This window comes from Triticum urartu, chromosome 5A, assembly GCF_056163025.1.
Source record: "Triticum urartu cultivar PI428250 chromosome 5A, HENAU_Tu73, whole genome shotgun sequence".
In the NCBI taxonomy this organism is placed as follows: domain Eukaryota; kingdom Viridiplantae; phylum Streptophyta; class Magnoliopsida; order Poales; family Poaceae; genus Triticum; species Triticum urartu.
Window position 1 is genome coordinate 16,691,512 of NC_141877.1, and position 17,954 is coordinate 16,709,465.

The following is a 17,954-nucleotide window of genomic DNA, read 5'->3' on the forward strand; positions in this document are numbered from 1 at the left end:
GGGGGATGCCGGCCTGTTTAAGTAATCAGACTATGGCCCTCGAGCGATGATCTGGAGCGATGCCACATGCGTTCACACCCGCACCGGAGGAGATGCCCGTCGGACCGTTCGGCTTTGGACGACTTCCTGTGGGACTCGGTCGTCAGTCCGACATGGTGGACATGCCCGGGCCGCCCCATATTCACCTTAGATTTGGGCTGGATATGAAGGGTGCCAGTCAGCCCGGACGTTCGAAGCCGGTTTGAGGCACCCGGGTGGGTCGTTTTTTGACCAGTAACTGACCGGGCTGCCCGTCCGGGCGTTTGAGACCGGTTAGAGGCGTCCGGCTATAGATGCTCTTTACTTTGATTCAGTCGTGTGATTATGATGTTATTCTACCTATGGTTTTTGAAATAAAACTTTATACTAAATGGGTGACAGTTAATATGGATCAAAGGGATTAAATTCCACCACTTTTTTTAACCCCTAGGATAGACAAGGTCTGCGATGATCTCACACGACTGGTACATATTTTTTGTTGGGGGTTCAAAGCAGGGTAAAAGAAAGCCACATTGGATGTCTTGGGACGAGATTATTGAGCCAAAGTAAGGACGCGATTGCTGGGGTTTCGCAATTTTCCAGTTATTTAACCAAGCCTTGCTGGCCCGACAAGCTTGGAGGTTGCTAACTAGGCCGGATCGTTGTGTGTGCAGATTCTTAAAGCAAAAATACTACACTAATGGTACACTTGAGGATAATGTATCCGCAGGTAATGCTTGCTCGAGGTGGCATGCAATCCAAATGGACTTGACCTTCTAGGTGGCATGCTTGCTCGAGGTAATGCTTGCTCGAGTCTGGCCTGTTGAGACTTGAGAATGATGAAAGTATTAGGATCTAGAGGGATCCATGACTATCTCGACCAACATCCCCCAGACCAATTACATCCCGAGATAACTATCGCTTCCAAAGGGTGCCCGAGCTCCTGCTGACTTTAGTCTGATGGACATATAGCCCAAAGTAGTGCGCATATCTCTATCCGAATATGTCTCACAATATTTGATTCCACTCCGGTTAGCCAGGCCCAAAATAACGTGTCGATACTAATTGGAGGGCTAATGTTGAAGGCTATATGTATCTTTAGATAAAGTAGTTAGTCTAAAGGACAATCGAGAAAGGGGTGTTTTATGGTATCATTCTGGTCACAAAAATAACACCATGAACTATGCATCCATCTTCGCTTTGTCAAGTTATCCTTGGTTAAAATCACTTCCTTATGTATAAACCACATGAAGATTTTGATTCTTAACGAAACTTTAACGTTCCATATGTGAAGTGATTTTGTTATTGGCCTAGAGTTAATTAAGTCTAAGTACATAAATTTCACCGTGAACCTACTGTTCGTGGATAATTTCCATTGGATGGTATCTGGCTGGTGAGAGGGTTGAATATCCATCAACCTACGCATCAGATGAAGCCAAGAGAGCCAACGTTCCCCAACTAAAACCCTCCTGAACTGAATGTTTAGTGGAACCGACTATAATACTGTAGCTACGTAAGCCTCCTTACGTCATAAAATATTATATAGCGTGGGATATTATAAGGCTAAAGGCATCTTCTCTAACCATGCGTCTTCCCAGAATCTAGCGATAATGCTAGACCTATGAAACCTTTTACGTAATGTTGCGTAATTTCCTTAACCACCCTCCCCCCCCCCCCCCCCCCCCCCCCCTATTCTCACGGGATGGGCCTGGGCCTTTTCTTCCTTCCAACCAAAACAGGCCAAGTCAGCTTTTTCATAAGTTACGTAGCTTTTACGTAGGTGTAGCAAAGCCACAGAATCTAGTACCATTGCCATTACCAACGTTAAACTTCACCCTCTGAATTATTATGCTCGACGTGGCATGCAATCTAATATGGACTTGACCTTCTTAAGAAGGGCCCCGTCTGGCGAGAGTGGACGATCTGCACATGGGGGCATCTGCACCCACTTTTTAAAAATGTACTTTTTACGCGTTTTGTAATATTAAAAAATTCTAAGAAAAAACTATGCATACATGTTGGCAAAGGTATGTCCATGGCACAAAGTTTTGTGTAAAAAAGTATTTTTGTTTTGTCTCAGTAAAAAAGATAAATTTGATTGTTTCTAAATAGCGTTTCATGGCACAAAACATTGTCTTTTTTGCACAGCCTACGACAAAAGTTGTTTTTCTGTGAAACTTTCTGCACACACATAAAATATGAAGATGTCCGCACGCACTTTTTTCAGAATTGTTTGACATTGCAAAATGTGTTTTTCAAAGTGGGTTCATATGTACATGGGTTCATCCATGCACTTCTCCTCGTCTAGCGTGTTGAGAATGATGAAAGTATTAGGATCTAGAGATATCCATGACTACCTCGTCCAACATCCCCCGGACCGATTACATCCCGAGGTAAGAGCATCTCCAGCCGTTCGGCCCCCCAGGGCGCCGAAAAAGAGCAGCCTGGGGGCGAACCGGCGCTAGATTGGCACCTGGGGGCGACCTAGCTCCCAGCCGCCCACGAGGCGCCGCCCCTAAGCCGGGGCAAATTCAAACATAGTCATTCTCGCACACAGAATAAGCTACAAGTCCGGCGATCACAGCGGCCCAGTTCGGCGGTCATCACCTCGTCACAGTTCGGCGATCGAATGAAAAAGTTCGGTGTACAAAAAAGGACGCGCATGCAACGCATCACATGGCGGGGTTGGCCTCCGGCGTCGGCGGAGTCGGCGTGCGCAGGCTTGGCGGTGCTGGAGCTTCTTCTGTGCTGGGCGGTGTCGGCGTAGCTTCTGTGCTGCTGGGCGTCGTGGAGGCATCATCGCTCGGGCTTGGCGGCGTCGTCAGCGTGGGCGTGTGAGTTGGTGGCGCCGTCGACGGCAGCTGGTTCAGGATGAGACCGCGCTCCGCCATGTACCATGCCTTGACTTGCTCGTCGTTGCTCTGGAGCATGTCCGCCCCGCCCAGCAGGAAAGCCAGGTCAGTGTTCCTCTTCTTCGCGGCGATGTTGGTCCGGATTAGGTCGAGCTTGACGGCGCTGCTCGTCATCAACGCCGACCACCGCGCCTCGGTCTTCTCTTCACGCAGGGCGGCCCGGGCCTGTGCGTCGGCGAGGCAATGCTCGATGGACTCCTGCACACGCGTGGTAGCCGAGTCAGCGTGTTTCCCCTTCTTGGCCCTTTGTTGCCTTCGGGGCGCCCGTTGCCCGAGCCCGGCGTCGGCGCGCCCGGCTTGTAGGTCTCCTTGGCCTTGGCAAGGGTGCGCCGGACATCCGCCCACTTCTCGCACTTGAATTCTTTGTCGCTGCTGTCCTGGCGATACATGGCGAACATCTGCAGCAGCTGCGCCGAGGAACAAACGGTGTTGGCGAGCGCGCACGGCTAAAAGGAGAGGGAGACCGGCGTGCCATACCTGATCCTCAATGCTGGCGCCACTCTCCGGGCGAGCCGCGATCTCCTCGACAATCCCATGCCATTTGCTGCACGCCGACTGGATGAGCCCCCAATGGTTCGCCATTGCCTTCGACCCATGTTGCATGTAGACGCCTTTGAAGTAGGGGTCGACGAGCTTACACTTGTCGAACTCGGCCTTGATGTGCTCTCAATACGTCTTGATTCTCTGGTTCGTGCCTGTGATCGGATTGAGACAGACGACTTTCCATGCTTTGGCGAGAGATTCCTGCTCCTTGGACGCCCACTTGATGCGCGGCTCGCCGGTCCTGGCCGCCCCCTTCTTCTTCTTGCGTCTCCTTACCGGAACCTGTGCCGGCTCCTCCTCCTCCACATCCTCCTCCTCCTGCTCGTCCGGCTCCTCCTGGACGTACTCGAGATCGCCGTCCATGTTGCCGTCGAGGCCCACCGTCTCATCCTGGTAGCGAACCCGGGGGACGCGGCGGCGGCGGCCAAGCCTACCATGATGATGTCGTCCATGTCGGCTTCGATCGCGTCGGTGTCGCCGAGGTGCGACGTGGACGCTTGTGAGAAGTGCAACGCGCCATGGCAGAGAGAGGCGTCAGGGAGGACACGTAGGCCGGCGGTGAGTAGTTGTATGGCGGATGCTGGGCCGGATGACCATGGGGAAAGGTGATGTTGGGATTGAACCCACCGTGCGCGTCCCCGTCGGCATAGCCCGGCGAAGGCATGCATCCCCAGGGTTGCGGCGACGACGAGAAGCCGGCCGGTGAGCCGACACTTTGCTGGCTCCAGGGCGCGTACCCGGCGTGGCCGCCGGGTGGATTCATCATCCCCACGCGGGCCGCCTCGGCTTGTTTAGCCGAGCGCTCCGCTTGATCCGCCACAGCCGCAGCCGCGAGCGTCGCGCTGTCCAGGGCCTTCTTGGCGTTTGCCCTGTTCCGCCGGTCGGTGGTGACAGTCTCCCGACGCTGAACTTCCGCCCTCCAGTCGGCGTTGGACATGCCCGGTGACTTGGACGGCGGCGCCGTCGGCTTCCTCTGCTTCGGCTGGGTGACGGCGGCGCGGGGGAGCACGTACTTCTTCAGCGGCATGACGGCCGGCTAGGAGGGGAGGAGGAGGAAGATTGGCGGGATGAATGAAGCGAATGAGAGGGAAGCCGGGGGAAAAGGCTCTCAACTCGTCGACAGAGCGGCCCCACGCCCCATTACGCTTGTGCCGGCGCCCCCAGCACGCTGGGTTCGCCTCGGGTACGCCGACCGTTATTTCGACCTAACCCGGCGAAAAACGGACTCATGAGGACGCGACTGGGTCGATTTTCGTCTGCGGGCGCTAAAAAAACGTCTTGGAGGGGAGAGGGGGCTCTTGGGGACGTGGCTGGAGATGCTTAACTGTCGCTTCCGAAGGATGTCCGAGCTCCTGCTGACTTTAGTCCGATGGACATGGCAACCATCTTGCTGATTCCACGAAGGTCATGGCATGCACACAACGAAGTGACCCACGACAAGCCGGCGCCTCCGGTTGCTGCTTCGCGACGCTTCCTTAGCAGCTACATCGTCTCTCTGCTGTGCATGAAGCAGCACCCGGAAGCTGACATGGAAAAAGGGGAAATGGTCTTGACGGAGGGCCACGAGATACGCAAGGGAGCGACCAAGACGACGACCCCGATTCCTGCCAAACCGAGTAACAAGTGGTGCGGGCCACAAACAGGATGGAACAAGCTCAACGTCGATGGCGCTTTCAAGGAGCAAGATGGCACGTGTGGCACAGGTATGATTCTTCGAGGCAACACATGCGCCATTGTCGTTGCCTCCTGTCGGTTCTTACCGAGATGTTCAAGCGCCATGGAAGCGGAAAGTGTAGCATGCGCTGAAGGTATTTCTCTTGCTCTGGAGTGGAGCGCTGAACCTATCATCCTCGAGATCGACTGTGCGGTTGCCGCTAGCATGATCCGTGATGATGCAGTAAACAGATCACCAGTGGCTGCCACGGTTGTGGAAATTGAAGCCCTTCTTCAGTCCGGCCGTGAGCATGCTATTTCACATGTGTGTGTAGAGGGCAGAACATAGTTGCTCACGCTCTTAGCCAATTAATGAGAAGGATAAACACCTGTACTGCGGTTTGGATCCGTCATGGTCCGGACGTGATTCGCAAACTATCCCAGGATAACTGTAACACTGTTCCATAATTAATGAAGCTCTTTCTTTTGCACTAAGAAAATTAGCTTGCGTATCGATTCTTGAAAGGAGTGTCCCTAGGTTCAGTGCAACATTAGATCAGCCGTACAATGGTATGCGTTTGTCACTTAAAGTTTCATGAGAATCTCTCTGAATGCTTGCACCGATCAACTCATTCGAAAGTCTGAATTGATGGAGAAAGGCGGGAAGTAGATTTCAACGTAGTCTCTCGGTATGCTATGCGATACCTGTTTTTTTTCTTGCTATCAGATACCTAGCTAGCTCACTGGTGTGCGTGTGCTCTTATGGTACTGTACTTATATATATTGTGCTGAAAAGCGAAAACACTTGAAAAGAAATGCTCATCGTTTAATTAATTCCGTCCCATGCCGATTCACGGTCATGATTGCGTGGTACTAGTACTACTCCAACACCAGTACCCCAACCTTGCCTAGCTCCGCCACTGGGTGCGGTCACGCAGGGAGTTTGGATCCGATGCTCGCCTCGTTGCTCTTTCCCCACAGGACCAAGTAGAGCCCCACGACCACGACCGCCGACCCGACAACGCTCCCGAGGTGGAGCTGCTCATGGAGGACGGTGACATCGAGCCCGGCCGTGACGATCTGGATTAGCGGCATGAAGGCGGTGGTGAACACAGGCCCTCGCCGCTCCACACACCATGACATGACCAGGAACCCCAGCCCGGACGACCCCACGCCAGCAAATACCACGGTCACAGCCTGGAGCGCCGTGCGTGGGACCCAGATCTGCAAGTTCATCTTCTCGGTGGCAGCCCCGACTGTGGCCATCTGGATGAAGCTGAGCACGAACATCCACGCTGTGCCGGAGTAGAGCGCCGGGTACTTTGTCCCGATCTTGGACTGTAGGATGAACCACAACGACCAGCTCGCCGAGAAGCCCAGCAGCGCCACCGAGCCCACCGCCCACCTCCGCGCACCGCCGTGGGTGGCTGTGGAGTCCATGTGGTCCCCCGACGGCGCTCCCATCAGGGTCGGGCCATGGTAGAGTGCCAGCACCGTCGCTCCGGCCAGCCCCACGGCCGTGCCGGTGAGCTTCGCTGCGCCGGAGCGGCTGGCAACATCGATCTTCTCAACCTTGAAGGCGAGTGCGAGGAGGAAAGTGAACATGGGGGTCGTGTTGTTGAAGGCGCTCGCGAACGTGGCGGTCGTGTACCGCAGGCCAAGGAAGAAGAGCCACTGGATCAGAGAGGCTCTGTGCAATTGCGATGCATGCATCAATTAGCATATGAAATTACAAATAATTCAAGACTTCCTATAATTATGCAAAAGAGATTAATTACCCGAGCAAGGCACTGAAGAAGAGGTAGACGAATATCTCCATGGTCAGCTTAGGTCTACTCTTCCTACATATATACATGGAAACCATATACAGAAATTAGCTAACTTTAGAACAGAAATCAGTGGCCACGATTTTTCATTTTAAAACCGTCAAAATAAAATCTTTCGTTACCCATGCTTCTTCATCAGTGATGCATATGGCCCAAGCAATCGAGATACAATTAAACTTTTGTAAGGACATCAGTTAGTGCTGATACAAACCTCTCTTTGAAGTATGCGATCGGGGAGAGGAAGAGCGCGGCGACGAGCAGGCGGAGGACGATGAAGACAGTGGTGTGCATCCCTTCATTGAAAGCCATCTTCGTGAGCACATTCAACACCGCATACATGATCACCACCGCTATCATCATCACCGTAGGTTTCCAGTCCATCCTACACTCTTGATCAACACAGTCAAGTGAACTAGCAAGAACTATATGGCGAGGGAGGCTTTGCCTTCCTTTCGAAAAAAGCTTTATGGTGAGTGTGATATTAATTAACTCAGGAATGCTTGTGGCAGAGCTATTTATAGCCTCCACTAACACATTAGTTAAATCAGCACTACGACACTATTTGCTTTAAGTTGTGTGCACTGACGGAAGATGCCATTAAGTTCGGCCATCCATCTACAACACTACTTGCGTAGTGGCGTAGTGGCATTAGTTGTCTAGACCAACCATCTGAAAGAGAAAATATACGTTGCAAACCAAGTTACGGTAAAAAACACATTTGAAAGTTCTAAAAAAAACATCGTATAATGAACAAGTGAAATCTGAAGTTCAAGCTCATTCATTTGTGAGGTGAAAAAAATATGCGTGTATAATGATGTTTAATGTTTGTCACTATTCATTGTTGAATTGGTTTTTTCACACATTTGTAGTGAATTTGATTTTGATTTTAAAATTTTACATCCTTTATAGAACATCGCCTTACCAACATACTTGATTTTATTTAGAAATTTTAGAATTATTAAAATACTTGGTTTCCACATGATATTTTCTCTCAAAAGTAATGACATTATCATCTCCCAAAAGTTAATCGAAGCATTTTTGCATCTAGCTAGCTTTATTCGAGAATGGACGAGTGAAGTGTACACTAAGCCAAGATGCTTAATCATGAGTATCTGTCAAAGCAAATCACTGGTAGAAAAAGGGCCTGTTGTCCCGGTTCGTAAGGGCCTTTTGTCCCGGTTCTGGAACCGGGACTAAAGGGTCGGTACTAATGCCCTGTCTCTTTAGTCCCGGTTCAATCCAGAACCGGAACAGATGGGCCTCCACGTGGCCTGTGCGCGGAGCCCACGCAGGAGACCCTTTGGTCCCGGTTGGTGGCACCAACCGGGACCAATAGGCATCCACGCGTCAGCATTTCTGTGGCTGGGATTTTTATTTTTATTTTGAAAGGGGGGGGGGGGAGTTGAGGGTTTTGGGGGGTTAATTTAGGTGTTTCATATATTGTGTTAGCTAGCTATAATTAATAGAGAGAAGTGTCCTCTCTTATGTCCATGCTTGGTTGACGCTACGTACTATACATATGTATAGAGAGGACTAGACACGCTAGCTAGCTAGTAAGCAAACGAAGGAAACAGAAGATCGTCATGAACATATATGCATGCAGAGAGAAGTGATATCGACCACCTCTCTTTCTCCGAAAGATTGGTCGAACAACAAGTTCTCGTATATCTATCCAACACTACTGGCTACATATATACAATAATTATCTCTTACAAATATAATCATACAGACTCAGGGTCCACATAGTATTCTTCGTCTTCAGCGATCACGTGGTCAAGAAAGAATGCCGCCAATTCCTCTTGAATTGCTCGCATGCGAGCTGGTGCTAGGAGTTCATCCCGCTTCCGAAACATCTAATTTAAAGAAGGGGGTCAATACATATATATATATGAATGAATGAAACTCAACACAAATGATGGTAATAAAATAAAATTGTGAATGTTGTTATTTACGTACTTCATATTGTTCGTCAGTGTAGCCCCGCTCACAGGTCGTGTGGCGGATGGACTCGCAAACGTAGTATCCACAGAAATCATTCCCTTGCTCCTGCCACAACCACTTTACAAGAAATAGATGTCAATCAAACTGATAAGCAAGAATGCCAAATGGTATTGATGAAACTAGCGCTTGAATCACTAATAGATGCGCGGAACATGCTACTATAGTACTTACTTTTGGGTGTCTAAATTGCAGCTCCTTCGGCAGTCCCGGAGCTTTTCTGGTGAATTTTCTCCAAACCCTGCCGGACAAAGAAAACAATTACTTGATATATCAGGAAATGAACAAAGTTGCTGATATGGTGGATAATGATCGATTTAACTTACTTCTCGAGTATTTGAGTCATGTCTGCATAGTCCTGGGGATCTTTTCGTCTTGAGTCTAAGACGGTTACTAGTCCCTGCTCAAGCTTAATCTCTAGGAGAATATAGTGGAAACTGCACACGCATGCATAACTCATCAATTACATTACTATAACCTTGACTAATATATAAGGGAAACCGAATACGCACAAGACAGTAACACTCACTTGAAGTTGTAAGGAAATAGTATTATATCTTTGTTTTCATTTATTACCAACGATCGTACAAGTTGGCCTCCGTAGCTGTGGCATGAAATTTAACCTGAGTTGCATCTATGAGATATGTGTTAATGAACCCAATATCACCGACTTGTCTTTTCTTCAATTCGGCGATCTTCAATCTGCATAATATAGTGAGGATGATTATAAATACATGCAATGAAAGAGCTGAGCTATATAGAGAGACTTAATGACAGAAGTAGTACTACTTACATACAGTAGCATGCGACCATTGTTTTATCGAGGGCCAATTGATTGAAAAACTGAAAGAACTCCTCAAATGGAACAGGCAACAGTTCAATTCCAACGAGGTCATGCTCCTTTTTAACTTTCACATACAAAGTACTCCCCCAGAGTCTCTGTAGATTTTCAAGTACCAATCATGCAATCTTCGCATCATCGTTGATAGAGATCTTTCATCTTTGACGAGAGGCTTCCCGTACTCGTATCTTTGTATCTGCACCTCCATGGGTTCATAATGTACATCGTCGAGCAGGTAATCGGCAAGATTGCTATAACCGGGCACCATCCTCGGATCATTAGCGACCTTGTCGCTAGGCACCTTGAGCGGGGGGCACGATTGCTTCGCTTGTTCGCCGAGCTGGGCAATTTGTTTCCCAGCTCGTCGTTCTTTCAGCCTTTGATCACTGACAGTACTTCCCGACCGCTCCGCTTCGGCAAATTCCTTTCCAATAATGCGCTCATAGTTTCCTTTCGGCGGAGACTTGGGTGGTTTTGTCAGGGCAGCCAGAGTGCGCTTCGCTTTCACCGGATCTACCTTCTCCTCCGGAAGTGGATGTCTCTTTGCTTTCAACCCTTGAAACCAGTCATCCACTTCGGTTCGTGCGATCTCGGCGTTCTCCTCCGGGGTCCTCTCGTATGGTAACTTCTCTGGAGTCTTCAAAGAAGGACCGAATCTGTATGTCCTCCCGCCTCTGGCTGTACTGCTAGACGCCGGCCAAGCAGACGGAGCGGTTGTCTTCTTTACTTGCTTACGAGGCGAAGGAGAAGGACTACGACGCGCCGGAGCAGCCGGAGCGGCGGCAGGTCTCTTCCGCCCTTGCTGACGAGGCGGAGAAGGAGGAGGCTGGCTGCTCGGGCGCGTCGGCGCAGGCGGAGAAGGAGGCGGAGTGCCGCCACGCGCTGGAGAAGGAGCCGGTCGAGTGCCCTGATCGTCACTCGCCGGAGGAGGAGGCGGTGGAGGAGGCGGAGTGCCCTGACTCGCCGGAGGAGGAGGCGGTGGAGGAGGCGGAGTGCCCCGACTTGCCGTAGGAGGAGGAGGAGGCGGAGGCGTCCAGTTCGGAGGGTTGATGAGCTCCTTCCGCCATAGGCATGGAGTCTTCAGAGCAGATCCCAGCCTAGTCTCCCCTTCACCGGTAGGGTGGTCAAGCTGGAGGTCCTCAAATCCCTCCGTTATTTCATCCACCATCACCCTAGCATATCCTTCTGGAATCGGCTGGCAGTGAAAAGTTGCTCCGGGTTCAGTACGATAAACAGAGCCAACAGCCGCCTTGACCTTCAAATTCATCCATTGCGTCATAAGGTGGCAATTTTGAGACTCCGTGATAGCATCCACGGGATAGCTGCCAGGAGCCGTCAAGGCATGCTCCGGCTGAAGCAGCTCGGTGGAAGCCACGCTACTTCTCCGCTGAGATGGCGGGGTAGCTTCGGGGGAAGCTTTGGCAGTACGTTTACTGCGATTTGCTTCTCGTTCCTCTATCGCTTGTACCCTTGCTTGCAGCGCCTGCATTTGGGTCTGCTGCACTTTTTTCCTCCTCTCATGGGATTTGTAACCGCCTGCGTCCGGAAATCCAACCTTCCACGGAATGGAGCCTGGCGTGCCTCGTGTCCGTCCAGGCTGCTCAGGATTCCCGAGGGCCATTGTGAGCTCGTCGTTCTCTCTGTATGGAAAGAACGTCCCTTGCTGCGCTGCTTCGATATAGTGCTGAAGCTTCCTGACTGGTATGTCCATTTGATCGTTCGTCCAAATGCACTTCCCTGTTACAGGGTCCAAGGTTCCGCCAGCCCCGAAGAACCAAGTTCGGCAACGGTCTGGCCAGTTAATTGTCTCTGGTTCGATCCCTTTATCAACCAGATCATTCTCAGTCTTGGCCCACTTAGGCCGGGCTACGAGGTAGCCACCTGACCCCGTGCGATGGTGATGCTTCTTCTTCGCAGCATTTTGCTTGTTTGTTGCCGACATCTTCTTACTCTTTTCCGATGTCTTGTGGGCCACAAATGCGGGCCAGTGATCTCCGATCTTCTCATATCTGCCCTTGAATTCTGGTGTCTCATTATTTTCGACAAACTTATTCAGCTCTTTCTTCCACCTCCTGAATAGTTCTGCCATCCTCTTAAGAGCAAAAGACTTGATTAATTGCTCTTTAACTGGCTTCTCTGGATTATCCTCTGGCGATAGGGTGAAATTTGACTTCAGATCAGTCCAAAGATCATTTTTCTGCATATCATTGACATAAGACACCTCAGGGTCTTCTGTAGCCGGCTTAAACCATTGCTGGATGCTGATCGGGATCTTGTCCCTAACCAAAACCCCGCACTGAGCAACAAATGCGCTCTTTGTCCGGAGGGGTTCAATCGGTTGGCCGTCGGGCGCGATTGCTATGATCTCAAACTTTTCATCCAAGCTCAACTTTTTCTTCGGGCCTCGTCTCTTTACCGAAGTTGTGCTCGATCCGGAGGGCTAGAAAAAAGAACAAAGACTTAATTAATATGTGTACATACCAAAACAATGAATGCATCAATTAGCTAGTCAGCAGAAGCTTAACTAATATATATATATATACCTGGCCGGACTCGGTTTCGGTCACCGGAGACGTCATCACAGTCTCCTTCTTGCATCGGCATTGGGTCACCGGAGCCGTCCTCACGGTCTCCTTCTTGCACCGGCATTAGGTCACCGGAGCCATCATAATCATAGCCAGCTGCTTCCAGACCATCGGTGTCGTTGAGAAACAACGAGTAGATGGCATCACTTCCTCGTGCGATTATGTCCCCCAACAACTCTTCTTGTACTTCGTCTCGGGCGGTGTCCATAGTTTCTACAAATATTGTCAACATGGCAATTATTATTCAAACATGACAGATGGATATATTAGTGGCAAAAACGTAGAACTAATATTAATTAGTGGCCTCGACGTTGCTTCTCTAGGGTTTGGGGTGGCCTCGACGCTGCTTCTCTAGGGTTTGGGGTGGCCTCGACAACGCTTCAAGGATAAAAAAAGAAGAGGAAGAAGAAAAAAAAAGAGGAGAAGAAAGAATAGAGGAGTAAGAACTCCTCTATTCTTTCTTCTCCTCTTTTTTTCTTCTTCTTCCTCTTTTTTTTATCGGGAACGAGGGTCGTCGAGGGTCACCGAGCGATAGAGGAAACCCTAAATAGCAAGTATCGTGGGTGTGAGATACATGTGGCCGTCGGTGTCGGACACTACATCCACGTCCCACAGGTGACATGGGCGTCGAAGCCCGCGCCACTTGTGGGACGTGGATGTAGTGTCCGACACCGACGGCCACATGTATCTCACACCCACGATACTTGCTATTTAGGGTTTCCTCTACCATTAACCTCTTTTTTTCTTCTTCTTCTTCTCTTCTTCTCTTTTTTCTTCTTCTTCTTCCTCTTTATTTTGTCAGAAATGAGGGTCGTCGAGGGTCAGGGTCGCCGAACGGTAGAGGAAACCCTAAATAGCAGGTATCGTCGGTGTGAGATACATGTGGCCGTCGGTGTCGGACACTACATCCATGCCCCACAAGTGATGTGGGCGTCGAAGCCCGCGCCACTTGTGGGACGTGGATGTAGTGTCCGACACCGACGGTACATGTATCTCACACCGACTATACTTTCTATTTAGGGTTTCTCCTCTACCGCTCGGCGACCCTCGACGATCCTCGTTCCCGATAAAAAAAAGAGGAAGAAGAAGAAAAAAAAGAGGAGAAGAAAGAATAGAGGAGTTCTTTCTTCTCCTCTTTTTTTTCGTCTTCCTCTTCTTTTTTTATCCTCTTCTTCCTCTCATGTTCGAGAGGATCGCCGAGGGATCGGGAGGTTGCCTAGTGTCAAAGGATTCAACGAAACCATGTCTTCATCATTAGGCGAAAGTAACAGGTGCATGATGGTACGAAGCTCTCCAAAGTTATTTTGGAATGGAGTCCCAGATAAGATAATTCGCTTTTTGGTACAAAGTTCAGCAAGAACCTTCCAAATATCATTATTTGGAAGGCCTTTGCTGAAATTCATACAAAAAGGCAAATTATCCTATCCGGGACACCATTCCAAAATAACTTTGGAGGACTTCGTCATGCCCTGGTTACTTTCGGCTAATGATGAAGCCATGGATTTCTTCAATACTTTGACACTAGGAAACCTCTCTCGACCCCTCGGCGATCCTCAACCCCTCGAACCCTCGACGACCCTGGAACCCTCGACCCCTAGACAACCCTGGAACCCTCGACCCTCGATCCCTCGACCCTATAGAACCCTCGAAGAAAGGAATAGCTAGAGGAGAAGATCGAAGAAAAAAAAGAGGAGAAGAAGAAAGGAATAGTGGAGAAGATTCTCTTCTTCTCCACTATTCCTTTCTTCTTCTCCTCTTCTTTTTCTTGTTTTTTCTTCTTCTTATTTATTTCTCCTTTTCTTCCTCTCCTCTTGTTCTTTCTTTCCTCTTCTTATTTTCTTCTTTCCTATTCTTCTTTTCCTTCCTTTCTTAATATCACTTAGCAAATGCACTAACCTAAAATGCAACAAACATAAAATGCACTAAATCGATCAACTAACCTAAAATCAGTGATAAAATGCACTAACCTAAAATTGATATCTACTAACAACTTAAAAAAATTAATACATATATGAAAAAATGCATATATGAAAAAAACATCATCATATCATCAACCGAAAAAATAGTATTTTTTTTCTAAAAATCTATCTTTTCAGCACATACATATACTCATACATCATCATATACTCATACATATACTCATACATATACATATAATCTGCAGGAAAAAAACATATATGTGTTTGCAAAAAAAAGGGGGAAGAGGGGGGCGGTGCCGGCCCAGACCACAGCGAGGCAGAGGCGACGGCGGCGCGGGGCAGCTGGGGCGTGGCGAGGCAGAGGCGGGGCATCGACGGTGTCAGGGCGCGACGCGGGGAGGCGACGGCGTCGGGGCGGCGCGGAGAGACCGCGACGGCGTGGGTGGCGCGCGGCGACGGCGTCGGGGCGACGCGGGACGGCGTCGGAGGCAAGGCGACAACGGCGACGGCGAGGCGCAGAGGGGCAGCCTGGCGGCGTCGTCGGGGCGCGATGGAAGAACTGAACGAAATTTTTCACAAGTCTTGCTTATATAGACGGCGCATTGGTCACGGTTCGTGGCACCAACCGTGACCAATGCCCCCCTTTGGTCCCGGTTGGTGCCACCAACCGGGACCAAAGGGGGGCATTGGTCACGGTTGGTGCCATGAACCGTGACCAATGCCCCTTTAGTCCCAACCGTGACCAATGCCCCCTTTAGTCCCGGTTGGTGCCACCAACCGGGACCAAAGGCCTTGTGCTGCCCCGCGCCCAAATGTTTAGTCCCACCTCGGTAGTTGAGAGGGAGCTGCACCTGTTTATAAGGTGCGGTGCGCCTTCCCTCTCGAGCTCCTCTCTAAAGCAGGCTTTCGGGCCTAAGCGTGCAATGTGTGCCTGTGGGCCTACTGGGCCTCCTGCGGGCCTGAATCCTGGCCCATGATAGGGTTTCTAGTCGTATTCAGGCCGTGGGTGCCCAGTAGGTGGCATTTTTTTTGTTTTTTTGTTTCTACTTACAACAAAATACTTATTGTTGCCATATTTAATTTTTTCCAGTTTTTTTGTTTTGTTTTCTGCATTATTTATTTTCCTTTGTTTTTTGCTTTATTTTTTAATTCTTTTTGCTTATAGTTTTAGAAAAATTTATAAACTTTCTGTTAGTGCCATTAGTTTTCAAATTTGAAAACACTTTTTTTGTTTTTTTGTTTTCTTTGTTGCTTTATTTATTTTACTTTGTTTCTACTTACAACAAAATACTTATTGTTGCTATTTTCATTTTTTTCCAGTTTTTTGTTTTGTTTTCTGTATTATTATTTTTTGTTTTTTTCTTTATTTTTTAATTCTTTTTTGCTTTTAGGTCAGCAAAATTATAAACTTTCGGTTGCTTTATTTATTTTATTTTGTTTCTACTTACAACAAAATACTTATTGTTGCTATTTTTTTCAGTTTTTTTGTTTTGTTTTCTGCATTATTTATTTTCTTTTGTTTTTTGCTTTAATTTTTAATTCTGTTTGCTTTTAGGTTAGCAAAATTATAAACTTTCTGTTAGTGCCATTAGTTTTATAAAAATTATAAACTTTCTGTTAGTGCCATTAGTTTTCAAATTTGAATAGTTAAAATTTGAATCACATGTTTGTGATTAACTTACTAAAAAAATGAGAAAAGATGCGCTTATAGAGAAAATTCAACCTAAATTCCTAGTAAATTTCTAAGAATTTCAGAGAAATTCACTATGAATTTAGGTTAAACTTTTCTCTATTAGGGCATCTATTTTCACTTTGAGAGGAGCTCAACAAGGCAGAGAGGGAAGGGCTTATAAACCGGTGTGAGCCCCCTTCGGTTGGCGAGGTGGGACTAAACTCTGCCCGCAACGAGGACCAACCCTTTAGTCCCGATTTGTGCACAAACCGGGACTAATGGTCATGGGCCAGGGGCAAGGAGCAAAATTATAAACTTTCTGTTAGTGCCATTAGTTTTAGAAAGTTGAAAGTTGAAAGTTGGCATGGGCCAGGGACTAATGGTCATGGTATTACGAGGGCCGAACCATAAGACATGAAAGCATTTCAAATGAACTCTGAAAAAGTTGAAAGTTGGCATGGTATCATAATTTCACCCACATAGCATGTGCATGTACAAAACGGACAATGGTAGCATGTTCGTGTGTTACAAAGTTGGCATGCTATCATCATAATAGTTGCGGGAGAAAGTCTTCACTTTTTCTTCGCTTGTGTCATTTGCTTATTGCGCCGTAACCATGGATAATCTTCATTGTTTATCAGGATGCTTGGGTCAGCCTTGACATTGAAGGGAGGAATTTTATGAAACTTTTCATAATCTTCAGACATGTCTGTCTTGCCGTCCACTCCCAAGATGTCCCTTTTTCCTGAAAGAACTATGTGGCGCTTTGGCTCATCGTATGATGTATTCGCTTCCTTATCTTTTTTTTCTCGGTTTGGTAGACATGTCCTTCACATAGATAACCTGTGCCACATCATTGGCTAGGACGAACAGTTCGTCAGTGTACCCAAGATTTTTCAGATCCACTGTTGTCATTCTGTATTGTGGGTCTACCTGTACCCCGCCACCTAACAGATTGACCCATTTGCACTTAAACAAAGGGACCTTAAAATCAGGTCCGTAGTCAAGTTCCCATATGTCCACTATGTAACCATAATATGTGTCCTTTCCGCTCTCGGTTGCTGCATCAAAGCGGACACCGCTGTTTTGGTTAGTGCTCTTTTGATCTTGGGCGATCGTGTAAAATGCATTCCCATTTATCTCGTATCCTTTATAAGTCAATACAGTCAAAGATGGTCCCTTGGACAACATGTACAACTCATCACAAACAGTGTTGTCACCTCTGAGACGTGTTTCCAACCAACTGCTGAAAGTCCTGATGCGTTCACATGTAATCCAGTCGTCACACTGCTCCGGGTGTTTGGAGCGCAGACTGTTCTTGTGTTCATCGACATACGGGGTCATCAAGGTAGAGTTCTGTAGAACTGTGTAGTTTGCTTGAGACCAAGAATATCCGTCCCTGCATATTATTGAGTCTCTTCCGAGAGTGCCTTTTCCAGTCAGTCTCCCCTCATACCGCAATTTAGGGAGACCTATCTTCTTAAGGCCAGGAATGAAGTCAACACAAAACCCGATAACATCCTCTGTTTGATGGCCCATGGAGATGCTTCCTTCTGGCCTAGCGCGGTTATGGACATATTTCTTTAGGACTCCCATGAACCTCTCAAAGGGGAACACATTGTGTAGAAATACGGGCCCCAGGATGACAATCTCGTCGACTAGATGAACTAGGACGTGCGTCATGATATTGAAGAAGGATGGTGGGAACACCAGCTCGAAACTGACAAGACATTGCGCCACATCACTCCTTAGCCTTGGTACGATTTCTGGATCGATCACCTTCTGAGAGATTGCATCGAGGAATGCACATAGCTTCACAATGGCTAATCGGACGTTTTCCGGTAGAAGCCCCCTCAATGCAACCGGAAGCAGTTGCGCCATAATCATGTGGCAGTCATGAGACTTTAGGTTCTGAAACTTTTTCTCTGGCATATTTATTATTCCCTTTATATTCGATGAGAAGCCAGTCGTGACCTTCATACTGAGC

The 17,954-nt window shown here is 48.3% G+C and overlaps 1 protein-coding gene across 1 annotated transcript; it reads right to left on the minus strand.

Annotated features, from left to right (window-relative positions):
- Nucleotides 1-5,892: 5,892 nt before the first annotated feature.
- On the minus strand, nucleotides 5,893-7,420 carry LOC147967517 (WAT1-related protein At3g30340-like). Its single transcript, XM_087522482.1, has 3 exons — nucleotides 7,164-7,420; nucleotides 6,905-6,967; nucleotides 5,893-6,816 (listed from the first exon to the last, which is right to left on the minus strand). Exons 1-3 carry the CDS (start codon nucleotides 7,331-7,333, stop codon nucleotides 6,057-6,059), a joined length of 993 nt encoding a protein of 330 aa, XP_087378608.1. The 5' UTR covers nucleotides 7,334-7,420; the 3' UTR covers nucleotides 5,893-6,056.
- Between the last annotated feature and the right edge of the window lie 10,534 nt (nucleotides 7,421-17,954).